We start from the raw sequence: 26,006 nt of genomic DNA, 5'->3' as shown, positions 1-26,006 counted from the left end.
ATTATAGACCTGCTAGTCTAACATCTGTTTTGGGGAAGTTATTAGAATCTGTTATTGGGGATAGAGTGACTGAGCACATGTACAAACATGAACTGATCTGAGAGAGGCAGCATGATTTTGTAATGGGTAAGTCATGTCCAATGAACTTGGTTGAATTTTTTGAGGAAGTAACTAATGTGGTAGATAAGGGATTGTCTATGGTTGTTATTTATATGGATTTGCAGAAGGCATTTGATAAGGTTCCACATAAGAGACTGTTGACAGAAATAAGAGTGCATGGAATTGGAGGCAACCTATTGACATGGGTAGGGAATTGGTTAGGAGGTAGGAGACAGAGCAGGGATAATGGGTATGTACTCAAATTGGCAGAATGTGACTCGTGGTACCCCCAGGCATCTATACTAGGGCCTCAGCTTTTCACTATATGTATAAATGACTTGGATGAAGGAATAGAGAGCCATATATCCAAGTTTGCTGATGACACCAAGTTAGGTGGCAAAGTAAATAGTGTAGATGGAAGCAGAAAGTTGCAAAGGGACATTGATAGATTAAGTGAGTGGGCAAAACTGTGGCAGATGGAGTTCAATGTGGGGAAATGTGAGATCATCCACATTGGACCTAAGAAAGATAGATCAGAGTATTTTCAAAATGGCGAGAAGCTAGGAACTGTGGAGGAGCAGAGAGATTTAGGGGTCCAGGTACAGAAATCACTAAAAGCTGGTGGACAGCTACAAAAAATAATTAAAACAGCTAATGGAATGCTGGCCTTTATCCCAAGGGGGTTTGAATACAAAGGGGTGGAAGTTATGTTACAGTTGTATAAAGCTCTGGTTAGACCCCATTTAGAGTATTGTGTTCAGTTCTGGGCACCGCACCTCAGGATGGGTATATTGGCCTTGGAGGGGGTGCAGTGCAGATTCACCAGAATAATACTGGGACTAAAAGGGTTAAATTATGAGGACAGGTTGCATAGGCTAGGCTTGTATTCCCTTAAGCATAGAAGATTAAGGGGTGATCTAATTAGGTGTTTAAGATGATTAAAGGATTGATAGGGTAGAGAGAGAGAAACTATTTCCTCTGGTGGGGGGAGTCCAAAACAAGGGGGCATAGCCTTAAAATTATAGCTGAGCCATTCAAGGGTGATGTCAGGAAGCACTTCTTCACACAAAAGGTAGTGGAAATCTGGAACATTCTTCCCCCAAAAAGCTAGGTCAATTGAAAATTTCAAAACTGAGATTGATAGATTTTTGTTAGGCAAGGGTTTTAATAGTTACAGAACCATAGCGGGTAGATGGAGTTAAGATACAGATCAGCCATGATCTAATTGAATAGTGGAACAATCTTGAGGGGCTGAATGACATACTCCTGTTCCTATGTTCCTTGGATGCCCGAACAGCGGACAGAGAAAGAAAGAACCTACATTTATCATGTCCTTAGGACATCTCAAGTCGCTATGCAACCAATTAATTATTTGTGAAATACAGTCACTGTTGGTATGTAGGCAGAGTGACTAAACTGGGTAGTTTTTCTGAGATTCTGGTCCCGGCATGGAACCTTGCTTGATGGGAGCACCAATCAGGAAATTGGTCACCATCCCCGATTTGCGGCACTCCTGATCTTCTGGCATTGATTTTAATGACTGGTAAAAACAACAGCACTGAAAATTGGACATACCCGATTCTCCAATCGGCATTTCCGATTCTCCAACTTAAGGTCAGAAGTTAAAACATATACGAGAGCCAATGGCAAACGTAAAACTCTGTCACAGTGATGTCCCCAAAAGTATTTGTGCCAAACCTCAAAATTTTGCTAATTTGTAATCAATACACTTGTCAATATAAAGTATAAAGGGTGTTTCCATTATTCAGAATTGAAAACCAATCAACAACTCTCCCTTCCCCTGCCCCATATAATCACCTAATAGAATTTATTGGGAGTAACGCCGACTTAATTTTCCCAACATTTCTTGATTCCCTCAGACCATGCATTGACTATAGCTGAGACAGCACATAAGTGACCTGCTTCTAAGGCCGTGATTTTATTAATGAAGGCAGATTGGGTGGGTAAGGTGGTTTCCGGTTTCCAGTCCCACCCCCAACTGCATCCGGCCCACGGACGTGATTTTACGTTGATTGACCTTGTTAAGCCCGCCCTGCGGGCTTGCCGGCCAATTACGAGGAAGCCAGTCAGATGACGTCATTTGATTATGTGTCATCTGCCGATTTTCTTAAAGGGACCACGCACAATTTTTTTTGACAGCTCATTTCTCAGTGTTTGACAGCATTGAGGTGCTGCAAACACTGACAATCACTGTACAAAGGTGAGCTCTTGCACCCAGGCTCTCCAGTGATTCCCTCCATAGGCTGAAACAGATGGCAGCTGCAGGTGAGGTGACAGGAACGATCTGTCACTGGTGAGAGAGGTTCTCCCAATGAGGTGGCACTAGACATCATTTTCAAAATTTGTTACCTAAAGAAATGTGTAAATGCATTAAAAATGATTTTCCCAACCTTTTCTTACCTCTGAGACTCACCAGTGCACCATTGGATCCTTCACACCACTTCTGCAGCTGTCATCAATGCAGAAACATTACAGCAGACTCACAACACGCCACACTTACCTGGCATGGTGTCCGGATGTCGGGAAGCCCGAGGCAGAAGCTGCAAAATTTAAAAAGAGCCTGTTAACTTACTATCAAGTACCTGTTAATAGGCAGGTAAGTGGCTTTAATCCTCTTCCCGCCGCCAGGTGTCGGATCCATGCGTAAATCGGGGACCCGACACTTGGGAAAATTGTTTGGAGGCGGGTTGACGGCAGGATCAATCAAAACGATTTTAACCTTTGACCTGCCTCCAAACCCGCCCTCTCAGTGCCGATAAAATCGCGGCCTAAGTCTCTGTGCTGCTCTGAACCAGCAAGAATAGATTAGAGATGACCCTCCCTTCAGACTTCCCCAGCCTCTGTCAGTGCTTCCCCAGGATGGCATTGGAGAGATTAGAAGTTCAATTGTCTGGAGAGCTGCAAACACACACATGTGTCCACCCTCTGCGGCATCCTATGCTGTCATGCACCAAATACAATTCTTCAGCCTTGATTGCCCTTTACTGGGAGATTTATAGTAATTTGAAGCCCTGTTATTTAAATACATTCTTGCTTCAATTTCGATTACTTTTTTTTTTAATATGTTAATCTGTTTGGCTTCTCTCTTAGTCAATCTGCTCACACTTTCGTTCCATGATTTTCATTGATTCATTCTACTTGCAGTGTAAACCAAGTGCTAACAGAAGCCGGTCATCCAGTTTAAGTCTCACTGTTGAAAATGCTTTAGAAAGCTTTGATTTCCTAAACACGTCAGACTTTGATGATGAAGACGGTGGTGACGATGATGGCGATGAAGATGCGGACTCTGAATGTTCTGACGTCGAGGCTCAGAAAAACATTGGGTAAGTTCGTTGAGAAAAAATTCAGGATGATGAGTATTGTGAGTATTGCTAAACTCCTTCACAGCCAGCATAAGGAAGATGTTACTTTAGTTTGATCAGTTTTTATTTATCACAATGTTTAGGCATTATTTTATGATGATGCTCCAGACACAGATTATTGTGAACACCTTAACCTGAAAGATCAGTGGGTAATTTTAACTCCCGGGTGAGAACGTAGCCTAGCGAGTGGAAGGCCCGGGGTCAATTTTAACAGCTTGGCCTAATAAGCATGTTGCTGACCAACTTCCCAAGCAAAGGCCGTGGGGAAGTCAGCGGGAAATGGCTGTCCGTCGGTTAAAATCAGACATATGAGGCCACAGGCTGGGCCAAGGTAATTGTGGAGACAGGGGTTCCGAGGTGGTCAGCAATTTGGGATGAGGCGGTGGGGGAGGGGAGTTTAGGCAGGAGAGGCTTACACTTCCCTTGTGAAGCCCGGCGGAGCTCTCCTGCTCCTACTGGCCCCACAAGGGAAAGAAATAAACATCCTGTGGTAACTCTTCATCTGCTGATCCTCCCTTCGCTAGCTTCAGCCTGCCAGGAAAACTGCAAGCACTTACCTGGTCAGGTCAACGTTAAAATGGCAGTCGGATCCTCAGCTACCTACTTAAAGAAGAACCCCGCCAGCTTCAGGCAGGTGTCCTAGGCAGCTGCGATTTAAAATTGCAGTCAGGGGGATTGGGGCTGGAGGCCAGCAGGTAAGTCTCCTGCTCCATTTTAACTGCCCCCCTGCCCAGTTTCTGCCCAGGTTCTTGACAGTATAGATTCAGTTGTCACTGAAGGAAGACAGAAAAGCCCTCAGTGATGCCTGTATGGCTTTAGCAGTATGCGACGTAACCAGCAAGCCATTGAATGGAGAAAGACTCAGTTATATATTCTAAATTTTATGTTGGGCATAATCATTTAAATAATAGGGTAAATTTTGAGGTGAAGTTCAAAGCTTCACTCAACGGATCGCAACAACTGGTGTGGATATTAGCGTGCCTAATTTGTGATACTCCCGATTCCCCAGTCAGGTGCAATGATCTCCGTGCTCAATTCTCCAATTTGCACTCCCATTGAGTGATGCTTTGCACATTAAACCCAACCTTGCAAAATTTATCATATTGAAGTTCTTAGTTATTATTTGCTTTTTAAATTCAGTTTCTAACTAATTCCACCTTAGATTACTTCTTTTTTAACCAATTCAGCTGATAAAGCAACCTCGTGTCTAATTATAAGGTTTAAGTTTTCATCTAGGGACAGAATGAATAATTAGTGAATCTAGTTGGTCTGTGTCTCAAAAGCCCACATGGTATCATGCAATTTGTAACCTGACTAATTGGTGGTTGCCCATAGGAACGCTGTTTGAATGAGAGGATAGGTGGAGGTGACTTGAAGGTTAGAAATAAACTAAAGAAGAAAGAATGTGCATCTATGTAGTGACTTTCAGGATGTCCCAAAGTACTTTGCAGTCAAGGAATTACTTTTGAACTGTAGTCACTGTACAGGGAGAGGTCCCACAAAAGCAACTGAGAAGAATGATTAGATAATCTGTTTTGGTGCTATTGGTTGAAGGATGAATGTTAACGGATATATAGAAAGAACTCCCTGCTTTTCTTCAAATGGTGCCATGGGATCTTTTATCTCCACGCAAGTAGGCAGGTGGGGCCTCAGTTTAACGTCACAGTGACACATTGAAAGACTTTTCACAGAAGACAAATGTAGTTTAGTGGTCAAATGTGTAAACACAGACTGTTTTACTCTTATTACATGTTTTCAGCAGCAGTATTTTGATGTGAAATTAAAAAAAATCTTTGCAGGGGAGTGAGGTACTGCTGTGCCAGCACAGGACCCGAGAGGTCTGATGTAACTTTAGAATCAAAGATCATGGTTAAAGAATTTGTAAATGACAGAGATTAAGTCTAAACTGAAGTCAAAATATAAGTGGAAGAAAGAGGAGTGCTTGGTTCAAGGTCTGGTCACACTTCTCCTTGTTACACACTCCTCAAATAGATAGGAGCAAAGGAAGACAATAACATTTAATTGTAATGGCCCAGAAATTCGGATCGGGGGCTTCCCGGGGGTGTAAGCCCCTGACCTGCACTTACCTTGCGCGCCGGCTGTTGTGCTTGGGCCCCTGTGGAATTCTGATCCGGGGCCTGCTCCAGCTGCCGGCGCGCAGTGCTTGCGTATCCCAGGGGCGCAGTTAGTTCAAAGCGTCCCCTGGGATCACGTGGGCCATGGGGAGCCAATCGGAGTAGGGAATGCTCCATTCATAAGTTTGACAAGAAGAGCTGTCAAAACTTGTAAATACTACGGCCCCAAAACGGCACTAAATCTTCAAATAAATTTTTTAAAAAGCATCACATTTTTTAAATAAACTATAAATTACATGAAATAACTATTTTAAACAATAATTTAAATTTTTGAAATTTTTTTTTACATTTTCTAACGGGGCTAAAAATAAACGTACCTTGCTTTAAAGTATTTAAAAATAATAAACCTGTGGAAAAAATGTTTTAATTTTAATTAATTCACCACTTACCTTGTAAAAAGCAGGCCTTACACCTGCTTTTTAAATGTGTAACTTCTGCAGACTTACCCTCCCGGGAAAACCTGCAAAAAAACCCGAAGTTCGATGCGCACACGCAGCCTCTCCCGCGCACGCGTTCGAACTCTGAACCCCTTCGTTCAGGGGAACGGACGTGCCGGTTTCCCGCGCATACGCAGTGCATGCAGGAAACCGGCACTTCCATTGGGCTTACGGGTGAGTACCCTGTGCGTACTCACCCGTGGAGACCCGAATTTCTGATTTTTACAATGAAGTATGGCAGGCTGGATAACTGCAAAACACCCCCAATACTGGCAAGGAAATTATAATGACTTTTAAGAGAAGTAGAAATTATGAAGAATAAATAGTGTCTGGGATTGTATTAAAAGTCTGGAACACTCTGTTTTACAAAGCTATGACACTTCTATTTTACTGATTAGTCATGATGAACATTCTCTGAGATTTTTGTCCCCATGTTTTTATATTTGTTCTGTGATTTTCTTGGATTGTACTACAGTGTCCCTTTCAACTTAATTGCACTTTCAGTGCATAAACACAAATGTCATTACATTGCTGTTTAATTGCATGATGCCAAATGCCACTAGGGCACTTTTCTGTGAGTTTCCTTTCTATCTCATGCTAGAACAGGGTAACATTAGAACATTGTGAATGGAATAGTTTCCAATTGTGCTTTTGCTCTAGTTCATGACTGTGTTTGTGCTTGTTTTACAATATTTCATTCTGTCTTTGCTGCAGCATTAATAATGTAGCAAGTTGGAACATTTAGAACATATGCTCTGAGTAGTTGACTAATGCTCCAAATTAGGCACGTTACTGGTCCCATGAGTGGAGGAGCCGAACTCTCAGTGAGCTTTAGCATTGATTTAATAAAAAAGCTACTTTTCTGGTCCCCAAAATTTATAATAGTGTGGGTTGACTTTCAACAACAACAACTTGTATTTATATAGCGCCTTTAATGTACTAAAACATCCCAAAGTGCTGCACAGGAGTATTTTAAGACAAAAAATAATTCACATGTAATGTTGCCGATTTCCAATTGAAGGGGAATGGACACCTCTGCTGAGACACCTCCTCCCCTTACCCCACATAACTGCAAGCACTGCCCGCTAGAGGGGAAATCTTCATGGTGAGTGATGGAACAGGAGGCCCCTGTGTCCACTAAAAGTTGACTCGGCGGCCTCTTACCAAGACTGGAACACATTGGCCGCGATTTCGCTGACCGAGGCAGGTCCGGGGCGGCCGGGGTCAGTGTCACGGTCCCAGCCCGCTGCCTACTGCAGCCCGCACTCTCCAAGTGATTTTACGTTAATAGGGCTTGTTAAGCCAGCCCTGCGAAGTTCCCAGCCAATTAATAGGAAGCAGGTCTGAAATTGTCATTTGATGAGGCGTCATCAGCCGGTTTCCTTAAAGGGGCCAAGTCCAAATTGATCTTGACAGTTCTGCTGTCAGTATTCTACAACATTGAGGTGCTGCAAACACCGACGAGCACTGCACAAAGGTGCACAGCTGCACCTAGGCTCTCCCATGACTCCCTCCATATGCTTATGGAGAGAGTCACAGCACACAGGGAGGTTCTCATCCCTTCCCATAGGCAGAAGAGAGCTCCTCAGGAGATCAACGCAGCCTGGTTGCACATTGCACAGGAGGGCACAAGCAGAGATGTCATCACCTTAACATAATTCAGATGAAATGGTATAGAATTCATTTTGTTTTGTCTCCATATTTACATCTTTTACTCCCAAAGTCCAGACCTTTCCATGTTGTACGTTAGAATACATTCCGTGAGATAAGAATGGGATTGTTGGTCTCCCCCCCCCCCATTCTGAAACAGACGACATGGGACAAGGGCTCCATCTAGGGCCCAAACTAATAACAGATTAAGTCAGTCCCAACTCTGTTATATTCAATTGATGGGCAGCCCTGTGACTATAATCATCTGGTTAAAAACCCAGTGCGATGGCTGACAGTGTGATAAATTTTCTCTAACTTAGCACTTAAGCCATTAACATACTCAATGAAACTCTCCAAAAATTACAATTATATATTAAAAGAGTGGTATGCATTGTTCATTTTACTTTTTAAATGGAGGATTCAGTATTCTTGTCCCTTCAGAGGGTCTTATTTTAATGTAAAATATGTATTTATTTATCTTTAATATTTGCTTCTAGTGTATCCCTACCAAGCCGACCACGTCTCCATCCAAATCAGCAGCAGTGACAGACATAGTTGTGATTATAATAACAATCAGGGTCTTTTTATTAATGAGAAATTAAAGTAAAAGCTAAGGCTCATAGTGAAGGACACTATCAACATTAAAAAGAGTAAAAGATAATTTGAGGTATGAGGTACAAAAAGTAGTGATTGAGTTTTAAAGCCTAAAGTTTGCAAGAGGTAGGAAAGACTGAGGGAGTTAAGGAGGCCCAGTGCTTTATGTCCCTTGGAAAGAACGAATTAGAGTAGGAGCCTTCATTGATTTCAACACAATATTGCTGAAGGGAGGAAGGCGAGAATGTAGGGCAGCACATTTTAAGCTCAAAAGAAAAAGAGTGAAAAGATCAGAACAGCATTGGCCGTAGTAATATTGATCAAATAGAGAAAGCCAAGAGAGGCTGTACTGGTTTAGGGAGAGTGAGTTCTAAAGTGTAGAGCCTAGATGGCTGGAGGCTCTGCCACTGAAAATTTGGCATTGGATTGGCAGGTTGGATGCAAAGAAGGCCAGAGCTGGAAAAATAGAGGGAAAGGCTGACATGCAGGGCTGGAGGAAGTTGCAGAAGTAGAGCGAGATGAGACCATGGAGGGATTTGTAAATTAGGATGAAGATTATGAATTCAGCACATTGGGGTATGGGGATCCATTGGAGATCAGCAAGGACGGAAGTGACCATGAAGTGGGACTTGATGAAGTATGGAGGCTGGATTTTGGACTAATTAGAATTTAAGTAGGCTGGGAAATGGGTGGCCAGTGAGGAGATCATTGGAGACGTTGACCCTGAAAGTGATGAAAACATGGATGAGGGTTTCAGTGGTGGTGGAGGTGATGTGAGGGTGGGGACATGTGACATTGCAGACCTGGAAATAGGTGGTCTTGGGAATGGATAGGATATGGGGTTTCAAACTCAATTCTGGATCAAGCAGGTTGCCAGGTCCAGGTGTGCACTGTTGGATAACATCAGGGGGGTCTCTGGAGTTTTTGGCGGGAGCTGAACAGGACAGCTTTGGTCCTGTTGCCATTAGGGTGGAGGAAGTTCTTGCTCATCCAGGTCTTGTTTTTGGGACACTCTTGAGGGGTTGTCCGGGTATATTAGTAGAAGGCATTGGAGGAGATCTGTTGGCTATGTTGGGACTGGTAGGACAGTGAGCAAGTGAGGGAGGTTCCACAGAGGTGGACGGTGGGACAGTGATGGTTGAAGAAAATGTAGTGGTCATCTATGTTGAATGCTGTGGAGCAATCAAAAGATATCAATAGAATTACCACAGCTGCAGTCAGGTTATAAACAAGAAGTATTAGAGTATTCTCAGGTACAGGAGCAGTATTCAAGCCCTGGATAGAACTGAACTTTATAGAGAGTTAAGAGTTGATCATGGAAAAAGAAGTGTTTGGCACGAAGGAGGAAATCGACCTTCTTGGAAGCAGCTTTAGCAATGAAGATGTGGAAGTTTCATTTGAGGTCAGAGGAGCTAGTGAGGTCACTAGATAAAGAGGAGGATCAAAGTGGGGGATAGTAGCTGTTGGTTGGGCCACCATCCAAGGAGAAGGAAACGTGAGCAGGGAGTGAGATGTGGTGGCATAGAACAGGAGAAAGTTTAAAGCAACACATATTCAGGACAATAGGAGGAGCCAGTAGGTCAGCTAGAGATAAAATTTGATATTGGTCTTAGTGGTGGGAAAATGAAGCAATGCAGGAAGGTCCTTTACCAAGATCACCAAAAATTAGAGGAAACAGTGACCCTAAAAGGACAGCTTTCTCTTTAGGAGAGCTAGTAACTGGACTATCAAAACAGTAGAGCGGAAAGGAGGTTTCATAGAAATTACAAGGGACAGCTTTGGAAGGGGCCAGAGCAACAGCTGCTGGGGGAGTAGGAGAGCAGCAGGATACAAATGGAATCCTTCTGGAATCTTATACCAAACTGTCTTTGGATAGTTACATCCTAGTGCAAGTGCAGTCTGAATCCCTAAAAAGGTTTTTGTTTTGGCGTGGGTTATTTTGATATACTTTTCTGTTCAATGTGATAGTTTTACATTATATCAAGTGTACTTAAAAACTTTTAAGATTTGTGTAATTGCTTTGATTTGTTTTCAATGACAACAGCTCCGAGCACCCAGATGCCAGAGGTCATCTCAGTGAGGCATTGACAGAAGACACGGGAGTTGGCACTAGCGTTGCTGGAAGTCCTCTACCACTCACCACAGGAAACGAAAGTCTCGACTTCACCATCGTCAAGCACTTACAGCACTCTGAACAGCTCTTTCAGGTAATGCATCCAGATGAATATAACAACTCCATATATTCATAGTGCTTTTGATTGTTTTTTTTACAGAAGTGCTCCCAGATCATAATCAGCTTTGTCTTCTGGTCAATCCAGATTTTCCTTAAAGTCCTTGATCATGTTTGCACATGGTTTTTCTGTGTGTGTCCGAGTGAAAATGCACTAAGTATAGCAACAACACATTGATGGCGAAGAAATGCAGGTTATTCCTGATATCCCAAATACTTCCTCAACCCACAGTGACATTTGACAGGGGCACATAACTTGTAGTATCATATTTGAACACAAGACAGCCACTAAAGAGTCAGGTGGAAAGTAACTGGAGCCACCAGGCTAAGGTCTTACAGGGAGGTATATTTCCCGGTACCCAGTGAAGCTGAGCCAGCTGTGATAAGCTTTCTGGCAGGAGTGAAGCATAACTATGTCGGAAGCAAGACATACTATGTATAATTGTTAGAAGCACAGATCGTGCAGTGCAATTTTACTTGTTATTAAGCAGTCATGATATATCTCATTTGTTGTCACTTTATTAAAGAAAACTTATATTTTTGGAGAAATGTTAATAAATCTCAGTATTGTATAGATTAATTAAAAAATATACTTAAAGTAATATTGATATTTTTTTTTCACTGAACAGAAACTTTTGTCATTTGAAGACTGCCCGGTCATTCGGGACAGTCTCCTCGATAAGATTACCCAGCAGACCCGTGTTCTAGAAAACCTGGCCGAGCTCAGCACAGAGAAACCAGGAAGCATTAACCCTGCATTAGAAAGTAAGTGGCAGATTAAACCCATAACAGGACCGACATTCACCTTTGCTTTCATCAAAAGCTCTTCATATATTATTCCCTCCAGGTTATTTTAGAAAATGGTCAATTTTTCTATTCCCTCTGCGCTTGCTGGAGCCAAGTATCGCACTCCCATGTTTCAATTCCGCCCCAAAGAGCTTTGCTCATTGGAGCCAATGCCAGGTTTTTGAGGCCTGCCACATCACTCCTGTTGCCATCCCAACGCAAGGCCCTGCCAGGGAGTGGACCTGCACCAGGAGTGCATCCAGAACATGCAAATTTCTTAAACCAGGAAAATGGAGCTTGCCACATCTCTGATTGACAGCACCTGTCAAACACTCAGCGGGGTCCAGAGAGGAAAATCATCTGTTTCTGCCCCAAGGATTAACCCGTCTTTTCTCATTACAGATACCAAGAGTTGTGATATGTATTTCACGCATTTTCTGGTTTTATTTAGAATTCCACTGTTCAGTTTTTCTTTTCATCATATTAATATGTAAATAAGTGGATAATGTCACAGGCATACAACATTAATATTTAAATAAAGGGATAATCTGCCAAGCACACATGACATCAATGTTTAGGTAAGCGATTAATGTCACAGGCACACTCATCAATCACATTTAAATAGGGGGTGAAGTGCCTCCCCCATAAATATGCCCTTAAAGAAACTGAAAAACACATAAAATAAAAAGACTTCTTATGATTCCAAATTGCTGATTGATAAGTGGATGCAAAAAGAGATGGCTACAGCTCAGTTTGATTTTTTTGGGGAAATCTATTTGCTTTATCTCCCTGTGCAAAAATGTCATTTTTGAGGCCTGCTACATCACTCCTGTTGCCATCCCAGAAGTCCTCATCAAATAAGAGGTGTTGGTAAGGTTGCCATTTTTTGTCCAGTCCAAAACCAGATGGAGGCAGGCCAGAGGGTAGGGCCTACAATGAGATAATTTGCTGCATCTTAAACACACCATGTGTATGTGTGAAACTGGTCATTTCAAGAAAGCAGAATGACTGATGCAGATACATGGCCATTTTCTTTAAGGTATTGCAGCTCTAGCAAAGAAGCTGCCACAGACACAATGGGCCGAATTACCTCCTTGTGTGCTGTTACCTTCTGTGGTTCACAAACTGGGCTTCTGCTGTTTGCCTTTCAGTTACCAAAATTACTAGTTGGGCAAAAATAATTAGTGTTTAAAAAAAATGATACTGGAAAAATTTGATAAAGCAATAAAATTGTTCACTGTTGGCTCAGTGACACAAAAGCCTTCCGCTTTGTTTCTTTTTGTTTGATTAATATTTTATTATGTTTCAGTTTGAATATTGAGCTGTGTTATTTAATCATCTATCTGCAGCTGTTCCACAGCTACAGGGAAATCAGGCTTTGCTCTCCAGCTGGTTGGAGAGTTCCAGCTCAGGAAATACGTTTTATGCGCCGGTGGGCAGACTGATGAAACAAATTAGTATCCACTTTGGCGAAAGTGTGAACGGAAGATGTCCAGGTCATTCCGAAGCAGGTACGGCAACTGTCAGCTACTCCAGGTAGACTTCTAATCGCCTCTGACTTAAATGGAGAAGCCAAAGTAACGAGTGATTCTGGCTCCTCTCCAAATGACAGGTTGCAAATAAAATAATGGCACCCCCAAGTGGCTCAGTGGGTAATTGCACCACATGATGTTGCTCGCGGCCACATAAAGAAAGACTTGAATTTATAAAGTGTCTTTCACGACTTCAGGCCGGCCTGAAATAGGACCTCGGGCCTCATTTACCATATTTGTGTGAGGCCAGTCTCCACAGGCAGTTCACCCATTTTAAGTAGCTGCGTTTCAGGCAGCTTCCCTTGCCGGCAGCGGCCCTAAGTTAAGTCCTGGTAGGGAGGTGGAGCAGCAATGGGTGGGGCGTGGGGGGTGAGGGTGGGGCGCTCCTGAGTACTGAGTGTGGGGCGCTCCTGCGTACTGAGTGTGGGGTGGGGAGCACCCCTGCTCCTCCTAGCTCCACAGCAACTTAAAAAAAATCTTATCTTTTGGTGGCAGGCGCTGATTAGGCCACAATGACTACTGAAGAATCCTGAGAGCTTTGAGCCTGCTCATGTCAGCGGAATCCAATTTAGCAGAGGGGGTCTAAAGCAGCTATAATGGGACCCTCATTTACATATGGGCCTAATGTCTTTTTTGGATGACCACTAGGGATGTTTGAAAAGTTGCCTGATCCAATATTCAGTCGGATGTCTTTCAGGCGTACTTTGCGGGGTGAAGTTTTTTATTTTTATTTATTCATTCATGGGATGTGGGCATCACTGGCAAGGCCAACATTTATTGCCCATCCATATTTGCCCTTGAGAAGGTGGTGGTGAGCCGCCTTCTTGAACTGCTGCAGTCCGTGTGGTGAAGGTATTCCCACAGTGCTGTTAGGCAGAGTGTTCCAGGATTTTGATCCAGCGACAATGAAGGAACAGCAATATATTTCCAAGTCAGGATGGTGTGTGACTTGCAGGATAACTTGGAGGTGGTGGTGTTCCCATTCGCCTGCTGTCCTTGGCCTTCTAGGTGGAAGAGGTTGCGGGTTTGGGAGGTGCTGTCAAAGAAGCCTTGGCGAGTTGCTGCAGTGCATCTTGTAGATGGTACACACTGCAGCCACGGTACACTGGTGGTGGAGGGAGTGAATGTTTAAGGTGGTGGATGGGGTGCCAATCAAGCGGGCTGCTTTGTCCTGGATGGTGTCGAGCTTCTTGAGTGTTGTTGGAGCTGCACTCATCCAGGCAAGTGGAGAATATTCCATCACACTCCTTACTTGTGTCTTGTAGATGGTGGAAAGGCTTTTGTGAGTAGGGAGGAGAGTCACTCCCCACAGAATACTCAGCATCTGACCTGCTCTATTAGCCACGGCTTTTACAGGAAACTTTCGATTAACTGGCCCCTAAATAACCGGAACGCTCTATCACCGGATAAATTCAGGAGTTGGTTCAGATAACTTTTATTACTTTTTTTTACTCCATTTGTTGCTGTGCAAGGGTGCAGCTGAAGCTGTTGCTAAGCTACAGAGACGCTTGCAACTTGTGCCGATTGTTTTGAAGCTGTTGGTTTGTTGCTTTATATGGAGCTCTGAGCTCTGTATCTTTTACTATAGCGTTCAGTTATCCAGAATTGTTGATGAACCGGCAACACGTTGGTCCTGTCCGTGCCGGATACCAGAAAGTTTCCTGTATGTGGCTGGTCTAGTTGAGTTTTTGATCAATGGTGACCCCCAGGATGTTGATGGTGGGGGATTTGGCAATGGTAATGTCATTGAATTTCAAGGAGAGGCAGTTAGAATCTCTCTTGCTGAAGATGGTCATTGCCTGACACTTGTGTGGTACGAATGTTACTTGCCACTTATTAGCCTTAGCCTGGATGTTGTCCAGGTCTTGTTGCATGTGGGCATGGACTGCTTCATTTTCTGAAGAATTGCAAATGGAGCTGAACACTGTAATCATCAGCATACAGCTCTACTTCTGACCTTATGATGGAGGGAACCCACAATCTTTTGACTCAGAGTGAGTGCTACCAACTGAATCAAATGAACACCACTAGAGTCTAGGAAGGGAAAGGGAAAGCTTTTAAAATTGCCTATAAAGATACTTGTATTTGAACCTAATCATACCATACACCTCTCTTGAATTTTAATGTTTTAATACATTATTGTGATCCCCAGTCTTACGAATATTCATGAATCAGATGCTGGATAAACCTGAGCTGTTCTCTGCCCCCAACGCACAGGAAGTGATAACTATCTGCCAGTTTGCTAACTATCTGACTAGTCACAACATATCTGACCTCGGAGATCACCTGACACAGCTGGCAAATGAAGGTACAATATGATGGTTTGGGCTATTTGTTTGTTTTTGCCCGCACTCAAGAAACTGAAGCAGTCAGCTTCTTTCGTGCAATGCCTAAGTGGTTTTAACATTGACTTCATCAACTTCAGACCTTTGCTGTTTCTGCTATCTTATTTTACTGGATTCTCCCAGTATCATTCATGTTCCATTATTTTTCCTTCTATTTTAACTCATCCCTCTATTGTTCTGATGCCTTCAAATGTTTGCATATTTAGCCCTTATCTGAGATGATTTTCTGTATAATGTGCAGCACATTATATAGGGGTAGATTTTTATGAATGTACAGAGCTTTGCCAGATAGAAAATTGTGCGAGGTGCCTGTAATCTGCGCTCTTATTCCATGAAGTTCTGCCCCAGGAGTGCTAATTCATTAAATCTGCCCCTATAGAGGTAATTTTAAGCTAACCCACGCGGGCGGTTGCTTGTTTTACACCCTGCCCAATGGAGAGTAAAATTGGGCAGGGTATTAAATGGTTATCCGACCAAACCCCCTCCATTCTTGTCAGACGGGTTTGGTTAAAATCACCCCCTATATCTCTTTCCAGCCTTTTCAAATCTGCTGATACACCATCAAACCCATTATCTCTCTGTTTGGGTGTTGCATTGCCAATCCCCAGTCTGAGCCAAAGAAGATAAAACTTGCATTCATATAGCACCTTTCACATACTCAGGACATCCCAAAACGTTTTACAGCCAATTAATTACTTTTGAAGTGTGATCATTTTGGAAACGCAGCAATAAATTTGCACACAGCAAGGTCCCACAAACTGCCAGTTAATTTTGTTGCCGTTGGCCAGGAAACCAGGAGAACTCCCCTGCTATTCTTTGAAATAGTGCTATGGGATCTTTTATGTCCACCTAAACAGGCAAACGGGGCCTCGTTTCAACACCTGAGGAGTATGACATGTAGTCAACAAGCATAAGTTGCTGCTGCTATTGTGTGCATCTCTCACTAAACTCAGTGACATAAGGAGCACATCGAACATGCTTTTGCACCGGTTATGGGGAGTGGCGGTGGCGTTTGCAGAAAACACATTGTGGATGTTTCTCCTATGATTTTTCACTCATTAATTATAATGGTGGCAAGTCATGGGCTGTGTCCTAGTGATTTTCTGAATCGTGCTCCTTGGGAATGCCATTCCCCCCACTCCAGAGACTTGAGCACAAAATCTAAGATGACACCACAGTGCAGTACTGAGTGAGTTCTGCACTGGCGGAGGTGCTGTCTTTCGGATGAATCATTAAACGGAAGCTTCGTCTGCCCTCTCAGTTGGACATAAAAGATCCCACGGAACTATTTGAAGAAAAGCAGAGTAGTTCTCCCAGTGTCCTGATCAACATTTATCCATCAACCAACCTCACTAAAACATTAACTGGTCATTTATCTCATTGATGTTTGTGGGAACTTACCAAGCGCAAAATGGCTGCCACATTTCCTACATTACCACAGTGATTCAGAAGTACTTAATTGGCTGTGAAACAAATCGTGACGTCCTGAGGATATGAAAGGCACAAGATAAATGCAAGTTCTTTCTTTGTTTCATATAGTTTTTTATCTAAACTTTGAAATGTAATGAAGCCAGGCGATTAAAAACCATCTCTTTGTTTTCAAACCTAGTCTTACTGCTGCAGACTCTTCAATCCTTGCAGCCGGCAAAGACATTAGAAATGCTGGGTGAGCAACCAGCCCAAAACCTTCAACCTTTAGAGGAGACCTTAAAGGCATTAGCTTTCCTTCTGTTGGAAACTAACAGTGACCTCGTGCAGGCCGCCACTTCCTACCTTGCTACAGCTTCAACAAACAACAATTTCAGAGAAAAGGTACACGCTCTAATATAATATTGAGAGATATTTTACTTTTGTGTTGTATAGTTCACTAGTCACTATAATATATAATAATATATGTATTAGCTATGTGCAGTTATATTTGATGCATAATGTATTATGCAACACCAACCACTACTTTAACATATTTGTGTGTAAGTGAAGCTTGTTACTTGAACGTAGAAGTACTGCTAATAATATGAGTCCGAAGTAGTATCCAGTAACAATATGTATTATCTCGCTCATGTCTGAGCCTCTGCATTTATGGCAAGTTTCACTAACTCAAATCGTCTTTAAGCTAGCATTAATTTGATAACATTGGATTCATAGTTGGCTTTTTCTTTAACCTAGTTGACAAAATATTTTGGAAGTCAGGATATTGCAGAAGTACTGTCTGTGATTTTCTGTCCATTAATTTTAATTCAGTGGGTGGGCTCCCAGATGTGTGTACATAGAAAACAATCTCATTATTTTGTCTCACATCATAGAATCATACAGCACAGAAGGAGGCCATTCAGTCCATCCTACCTGTGCCAGCTCTTTGAAAGAGCAAAGTAATTAGTCCCAATCCTCTGCTCCTTCCCCATAGCCTGGCAAATGTTTTCCTTTTCATGTGTATATATTCAACTCCCTTTTGAAAGTTACTGTTGAATCTACTTCTATCATCTTTTCAGGAAGGGCATTCCAGATCATCATAACTCGCTGCATAAAAAATACCCTTAAATCTCCCCTCTGGTTCTTTTGCCAATTATCTTAATTCTGTGCCCTCTGGTTCCCAACTCTCGTGCCAGTGGAAAGAGTTTCTCCCTATTCACTCTATCAAAACCCCTCATAATTTTGAACACCTCTATTAAATCTCCCTGTAAGCTTCTCTGCTCCATGGAGAAAAATCCCAGCTTCTCTAGTCACTCCATATGGAGGTAGTGTTTGTCTGACTAGATTTTTGCAAGCAATGGATGATTCAGTGAGTAAACACATTTCCTTCACATCTGTAACATGGACTTGTATCTACCTCAGAATAACTGGATGAAAATCTGCTCTCTTTAAAAGCTGTAGGTTTTTAGATAAAATCAGTTTGGTTAGTCTCAACTCTGTTTCCACTGTGTATGAATCCAGAGCACAATCTATAGCATTAGATTAGATACAGGTCAGTATTTCCATTCAGAAAGGACATCAGCAAGGTAGAAAAACACAGACCAGTTTTACTCTGCATCTGCATCTTGCTGCACCTGATCTGAGTACTTGGTGTTTTCACTAGAAAGTGGGAAAATGTTCCTTTTCTCAGCTTGCTGAATATTGACAATTCACCAGAAAAAATATCAATGGGAAAGAAGAAACTTGTATTTCTATACTGCATTTCAGAGCTAAAGGATGTCCGAAAGTGCTTTACAGCCAATTAAGTACTTTTGAATTGTAGTCACTGTTGTAATGTAGGAAAAGTGGCAGCCAATTTGCGCACAAACAGCAAAGAGATAAATGATCAGATAATTTGTTTGTGATGTTGGTTGAGGGGTAAGTATTGGCCAGGACTCCCCTGCTCTGCTTCAAAATACTGCCATTGGATCTCGTACATCCACCTGAGAAGGCAGACAGGGCCTCACTTTAACATCTCGTCTGAAAGATGGTACCCGAGATGGTGCAGTGTTCCCTTGGTACTGCACTGGAGTGTCAGCCTACATTTTGTGCTCAAGTCCCTGGAGTGGGACTTGAACCCACAACCTTTGGACTCAGAGGCAAGAATACTACCACTGAGCCACGGCTGACACATTTGACAGTGAGTAAATATTTTACAAAGCTGTTAGTTTATGGAATAGAAGTCCATCTCGTGCACTGAATGTAGACTCCATTAAATCATTAGGGCCGTGAAATTCGGTATGTTATCGACTCCCGTTAGTGCCTGGTGGGGGCGCTAATGGGGCACTAAGGGGTTAGTGCCCGGGTGCGGAAAATGCAGCAACGCCCGCGAACTTCAGTGCCGGTTTAGCGCTGGCGCTAACTCTTAGCACCTGGGCCTCTAGCACCTCGCAGATCATGACAGCATAAAGTGCGCAGAGCCCATTATCACCCCGGATGGAAAATTGACTCTCGCCTGCTGCTTTTTCACCTTGTGTCGACAATGCCAGCAAGAGGAGGCATTGTGAACTTGGCTGGCCGCTTCAGGAGTGGTAATTAAAGGGAATGCTTTTCAGCTAGCACAACCTTTATTATTTGCACCGGTCTGGTGCCTGCGCAAAGTTTTTAATGTTTCATTGGTGCGAGATGCCCAAGCCCTCCACTTTGAGAGAGTGTTTGGGGCTGTAATGACAGTTGCCCAGGTTGTCCTGCAAAACAGAACTGACGACAACCAGCTTGTGCAGCATCATTGACCCTTCCCTTTAAGCGAGGGAAGCAGCCTCTGTGATAAAAGAGTACCGTTTACAATGCGCTCGAAATTGTTTAGCGCTCTGCTGCTACCATCCTGCTCTCAGACTTTAGCGCCCTAAGAGAAGCAGTTAGCGCTAGATTTTGTGCTCCACTTCCCTCTTGGAGTACTAAAACTGAATTTCATGGGAGGTGAGAATGATTAGCGCCTGGCACTAATTTTTCAGCTTTTAAAGTTTTAGAGCCCCAAACGGGGCTATACCGAATTTCTCCCCCTCGGAGTTGCTAGATTCCTGGTTCAATGGAGAATCGAGCACACAGGCTTGATAAGGCACTAGGCAGGTGAATTTATGGACATAATAGTGAGTCCTGACATGACTGTTAGAGCAAACACAGTTTTTCATTCTTTTACAAATTTCAAACTAAAAATCAGGAACTGAAAGTTCAGATTCTTTTAGCTTTTTCTTTATATAATTGCTTAATATACACAAATCATCCAAAAACAGAGATGACAATTGTTTTTTTCCTGGTGTGATCTAAAATTGCATTCGCATTTCCTTGAGAAAAAAACTATTAAGTGCACATTTGAAAGAATGTTTATCTTCCTTTCACAGGCTTTGCTTTATTACACCAAGGCACTGACCCAACCCAATGTAAAGATCCAGAGGGCAGCTTGCACAGCACTGAAATGCATCAAAGTAAGTACAGCTTTTATCAAATCCACAATATAATAATAAAAATGATAATAATCACAAGATTTATGGCACATTCCGAACATGGTGCGTGCGCCAGATCTTCAACTGGAGTTATTCACTACAGTACTTCCCTGCCCATTCCCCACATCTTTTTATGTTCTTGCTTTTCATATATTTATCCAATTTCCTTTTGAATGATGGGATATTTCCATTGGAGCAGAGAAGGTGAAGAGATTTAATAGAGATTTAAAAAAAAGCTTTGATAGAGTTAATAGGGTAAGATCATTTCTATTGTTTGGAGAGTCAGTGACCAGGGGTCATTAATTTAAAATGATTACTAAGAGGACTTTCGGAGAAATGTCTTCATGCAGGGGATTTTTGGAGCATGGGACGCTTTGCCAAAAGGAGTGGTTGATAGAGAGTCTGTTGCATCTTTCAGTGGATAATTAGATAAATATTTGGAACATGATGGGCTGAATGGCCTCTTTCTGTGCTGTAAACTTCTATGATTCTACGGGAGCTGATTTTAAGCCTACCTGCCTGTTAGCAATCAACTCCTTTCACCTCTGGTTCACACCAACATGTTTCGAGTATGGATGAGACTTCGTAGTGGAGTATATGGAACAGACCTTATTGATACACAGTGATTGGCCTTTAACTATACAGAGAGTGGCTTTTTCAGTTTCATGTATCTCTCGAGCACTCTGGACATACTGTTGAAAACCATGATCTTTTATGCACCATATTTTGACTATGACGTAAACATTCACAAACCATTTGAAAACAGAATATTATTTTTTTCTTCAGTCATGGGATGTGGGCATTGCTGGCAATGCTTGATCTGCTGCAGTCCTTGTGGTGAAGGTACTCCCACAGTGTTGTAGTGGTTTGGTACAACTGAGTGGCTTGCTATAGGCTGGGTAAGAATGGCATATTTCCTTCCCTAAAGGACACTAGTGAACTAGATGTTTTTTTTTACAACAATCCAGTAGTTTCATACTAGCTTTTTAAATTCCAGATTTATTTAATTAACTGAATTTAAATTCCCCCGTGGTGGGATTTGAGTCCTGGATTACTAGTCCAGTAACATAACCACTATGCTACTGTACCCCCCAATGGAAATAGTTGTAGTTTGTTTACTTCAGAACTACTTCCCCTACAAGAGACTCCCTGACGTAACAGTTGCTAACATCGTTGAAGTAAAAGCTTTACCAACTGCTATCTATAGCTAATGGATTCCTCCTACCCATGTTTATTACCCTAAAACTAAAGTTACATTTTATTACCTTAAAACTAAACATTAACCACTCATGGGTGACATCATTACTAACGCTTATTCCCTTACACAAGCAATTTACATCTCAGAAAACAAGCAATGCATTCTTTTTACGACACTTCAAAGTCAGCCTGTTTATATCGGAAAGCCTGTTAATCCAAGATACAAAGAAGTTCGACTGGTAACCATTAACTCCCTAAGGTAGAATCATAGAAATTTACGGCACAGAAGGAGGCCATTCAACCCATTGGGCTGGATTTTCATTGAGCCATGGAGTCGGGATTGGAGGTGTGCGGGGGTTTCAAATCCCGAAATCGGGTGTCCCAACCCCATCCCACCCCCAACCCGCCTCCATGCCAGTTTCAAAGGTGGCAGGTACCAGCCCCGCACTGGGACCCGCCTCCCCAAGGCGGGAAGGGGATTAGTGCCAATGAACTGCCTGTTATCAGGTAGTTAAAAGGCAGTTTTTAGCCTAATCCCTATTTTCATTGTTGAAATCACAGAATCACAGAAATCACAGAAACCCCACAGTGCAGATAGAGGCCATTTCGGCCCATCGAGCCTGCACCGACAGGGGTGGGATTCCCGACGGCAAGTTAGCGAGGCGGGCCGTCGGGATGAAGGGCTTGGAGGGGTCGAGATATCTGGTGTTCAGGTGAGTGATGGGTGCATGAGTGCAGAGGTAAGTGTGTTTGGTCTGTGTAAAGTGTTTAAAGAAGTTACACTAACTTTTACTTACCTTTACAGCCTTCCTTTAGGTCTCGGGAGTCCCTCATCTCACCGGCACAGAAAGCAGAATGGCTGCCAGCTGTCAAAATCTGCAGCCTCTGCTTTCTGTTCCGGGGAGATCTCTAAATCATCCTGAGAGGAAGGAATTAACCCGGAGTACAGATTGTCAGTGTTTGACAGCTTCAAACAGCTGTGAAATGCTGATATTTCATCTGTCAAAAGGTCTTGACAGATGGAATTTCAATCTGTGATGTCACCTGTTGCCGGGTGGCCCTTAATTGGCCTGCTGAGCCCGCTGGGTGGGCTCAACAAGGTCAATCAAATCAAAATCGCGTGGGTTGGCTAGAACTCGATGGAGGCGGGACTACAACCCCAAAAGTTGTAGACCCGACTCCTCAATGAAAATCCAGCCCTTTGTGTCTGTGCCGGCTGAAAAAGAGCTATCCAGCCTAATCCCACTTCCCAGCTCTTGGTCCGTAGCCTTGTAGGTTACAGCACTTCAAGTGCATATCCAAGTGCTTGTGATGAGGGTTTCTGCCTCTACCACCCTTTCAGGCAGTGAGTTCCAGACCCCCACCACCCTCTGGGTGAAAAAAGTTCTCCTCAACTCCCCTCTAATCCTTCTACCCATTACTTTAAATCTATGCCCCTTGGTTATTGATCTCTCTGCTGAGGGAAATAGGTCCTTCCTATCCACTCTATCTAGGCCCCTCATAATTTTATACACCTCAATCAAGTCTCCCCTCAGCCTCCTCTGTTCCAAAGAAAATAACCCCACCTATCCAATCTTTCCTCATAGTTAAAATTCTCCAGTCCTGGCAACATCCTCATAAATCTCCTTTGTACCCACTCTAGTGTAATCACATTTTTCCTGTAATGCGGTGGCCAGAAATGTACACAGTACTCTAGCTGTGGCCTAACTAGTGTTTTATACAGTTCAAGCATAACCGCCCTTTTTAAACAACAGTACAACAGTACAACGTTAGCAGTCCTCCAGCACCACACCTGTAGCCAGAGATGATTGAAAGAAGATGTTGAACATACATCTCTCCAGGATGTCCAACACCGCCCAGCTCAGATTAAAGCAGGAAAGGTCATCTCCGACTGCTCGTGTTATCGTTGCCAGTTACTGCGCTCAACAACAACAACTTGTATTTATATAGTGCCTATAACATAGTAAAATGTCCCAAAGCGCTTCACAGGAGTGGTATAAAACAAAATTTGACACTGAGCCACGCAAGGCGAAATTAGGGCAGATGACCAAAAGCTTGGTCAAAGAGGTAGGTTTTAAGGAGCATCTTAAAGGAGGAAAGATAACCATGTTTATATCTTTGGCACAAGGCAACATCTCACCGTACACCGCTAACTCTGAAATTCTCATATCTAGGATTTGCCTATTGTTGGCAGCTCTGAACACATAATAACTCACATTTGTGTGGCATCTTTAACATAGAAAAACCTGCTTCACAGATGTGTGAGAAAGAAACCGGTGGCAAGCCACAGAAGGGGAGATTAACAAGGGTCAAAAAGGTGTTTTTAAGGTTTAAGGAGAGTCTTAAAGGTGCAGAGGAAGGTGGATGGGTTTAGGGAGGAAATTCCCTAAATGAATGGAATCTAGGTGTGTGAAGGCGCAGCTGCCGACTGTATGTTCCTTGATGTATCATTTAACTCTTATTGAATATTATGATTTTACGTGTGGAATGATTAAATCCTTCCATGAGGTGTTGGATATCCACCAATACTCATTTAATTAATTCAAAATATTCAATTTTTTACCCCAGGCTTGTGAAAGCATTGACATACTGGTGAGTCTGTGCCAATCTGATAGAGAAGTTCTACGTCAAGCTGCTGCTGAATCACTCCTCTCACTAGGTGAGTGCTCTTCCTTGTGGGTGAGCCACACAGTGTATAGATCTTTGCTCAAAGTTATATTCAACATTTGTTAACGGTTTGCCAAACAATTTGGGCCAGATTTTACAATCTAGCACTCTGGCTGTCAGGTTTCTCGGGTCAGGACAACAACTGGAACGTTGGCCACAGAGGTCAGGCGGATTAACAGCCCACCTGATTATCTGACCATGGAAATTAATGGATGGAAGGTCAGGCTGGCTAGGTCAGGCTAGGAGTCGGGTACACTAACCCACTCGCCTGATATTACGTTTGGTGCTCTCGTCATGCAGAACTCGGGGACGAGAGCACTAAACTGTAAAACCTGCCCATTTCCTTTTGAAGGCAGTACTGCCCCTTGTAGTACAATCTTCTCACGACGACATGAGGAAGACAGAGATAATGCAGTAAGTGGCTGATGTTTTATTGCAGCATGGGTCCAGCACAGAGGATCACAGTGGTCAATGGTTTTATTGCCTTCGCCACTCGGACGCAAAGCAGCATAAAAGCTGGATCCAACTACCACACGGACTGCAGTGGTTCAGGAAGGTTGCTCACCAGCACCTTCTCGCGGGCAATTAGGAGTGGGCAATAAATGCTGGCCTTGCCAGTGACGCCCACATCCCATGAATGAATAAAAAAAAAATTGAGGTAATGTGGCCAGTGCTGCAGCTGCAAAAGGTGCCTTTTTCTATTGGGCATTGAGAAAGGAGTTGCAGCAAGCTATCAGTACAAGAATGAGCTGAATTTCTCTCCATCTGATTCGTTTATTATATCTTTTTCATTTAGTGAAATTAAAATCAAATTAAAATTGTGCCTAGGGGAAATGTGGGATCCCGCCTACATTTTTGAATTGATTCTATCCTGCCACAGAATGTACATTTGATTAGTGTCAGCATATGCTAATGATTGTAAGGTGAAAAATGATGATGTGTAGATCAGTAACATGGCTCCAAAGTGTCTATCACATCTTCCAGTGCATCATGGCTGTCAGTCAGCAATAACACTTACATTCTGGGTTGATTTTTTTGTATCGACCTATCACTGTCCTGTCTCCGGCACGCAAATGAATGAAGTAGACCCTTGAGGCTGATGTATGGAAATGACTACGGATAGGTTGCAATGGGGTTACTTAAAAAGAGGGTGCAATTTGCAGGTTTCCACACTTTGCCACTCGCCTCTCGTATAGTCTTGATTTCAAACAGAGTGAACATTGACACCACTATGTCAGCCAATTTGTTGGAGGCGGGGCTGGAACTTGTGGTTTTAAGTTAGAGTCTCTGAACTCATATCCAAAACTACAGCAAACCGAGTCTCCCGAGAACATCAGAATTATTTCTCCAGAAAAATGCAGTGAGTGGAAGTTAGTTACATAATACAAATTGTGTGTGTGTAAAATCAATCCCAGTTACTTACAGCAGTGTGGCTTCCAGGCGTGATTGACTGGGGAATTACCCAACCATCTCCAATCTGGCTGGGACTTGTGCCGTCACTATATACAGCCTATTTCAAATTGAGGCTGCAGATTCCTCCATGGCTGTCACCAGTGTGAATAACCAACAGGAGGATTCTTGCTGCTGACAGGAGACAACCCATTGAGTAAAAGGATGGAATTGATCCCAATTAAGGCACTGGGACCAGCAGGCTCTGGGTTGTGAAACACGTGCTTTTTATCATGGCCTGTGGGGCACCATTTAGAATTTGGGCAGAATCAGCTGTGCCATGCTTGTACATCCCACTTTCAAAACAGTAAAGGAGCAGAGAGACTTAGTGGTTCAGATACACAAATCTTTAAAAGTGTGCGGACAAGATAACAAAGCATAGGGGATTAAGGGTTTTATGAATAGGGGCAAAGAGTAGAAAATCAAAGTGATAATGCTAAACCAATACAAATTATTGGTTAGGCCACAATTGGAATATTGAGGTAGAAATTGGACCTCGTTGCTCCTGTTTTTTTAGGGCGTAAAAGGGGCACAGCAAGGCTCAATTTCAGGGACCAACATCCCACGCCCAAAGTACACCTGAAACATGTCCAACACGATATTGGGTTGA

At 42.9% G+C, this 26,006-nt stretch overlaps 1 protein-coding gene across 9 annotated transcripts in view; it reads left to right on the top strand.

Annotated features, from left to right (window-relative positions):
* ripor2 (RHO family interacting cell polarization regulator 2) overlaps window positions 1-26,006 on the top strand; it is a 212,418-nt gene that overhangs the window by 184,098 nt on the left and 2,314 nt on the right. For 7 of the 9 annotated variants that reach the window (XM_085988863.1, XM_085988860.1, XM_085988861.1 and 4 more), the window contains 9 exons: window positions 2,528-2,716; window positions 3,265-3,443; window positions 10,343-10,505; window positions 11,158-11,293; window positions 12,664-12,825; window positions 14,999-15,154; window positions 16,801-17,003; window positions 19,982-20,065; window positions 23,849-23,939. In XM_085988863.1, coding sequence (XP_085844989.1) covers window positions 2,528-2,716; window positions 3,265-3,443; window positions 10,343-10,505; window positions 11,158-11,293; window positions 12,664-12,825; window positions 14,999-15,154; window positions 16,801-17,003; window positions 19,982-20,065; window positions 23,849-23,939 — 1,363 coding nt within the window. Of the gene's footprint in view, window positions 1-2,527; window positions 2,717-3,264; window positions 3,444-10,342; window positions 10,506-11,157; window positions 11,294-12,663; window positions 12,826-14,998; window positions 15,155-16,800; window positions 17,004-19,981; window positions 20,066-21,841; window positions 21,994-23,848; window positions 23,940-26,006 lie in introns of all 9 variants that reach the window. The other 2 variants (XR_015078498.1, XM_085988862.1) reach the window with 2 other exon arrangements.

The sequence above is a fragment of the Somniosus microcephalus genome, chromosome 5, assembly GCF_052327205.1.
Source record: "Somniosus microcephalus isolate GS21.2 chromosome 5, FLI_Smic_1.0, whole genome shotgun sequence".
Lineage (NCBI taxonomy): Eukaryota > Metazoa > Chordata > Chondrichthyes > Squaliformes > Somniosidae > Somniosus > Somniosus microcephalus.
This window is presented reverse-complemented; position numbering and strand designations above follow the sequence as displayed.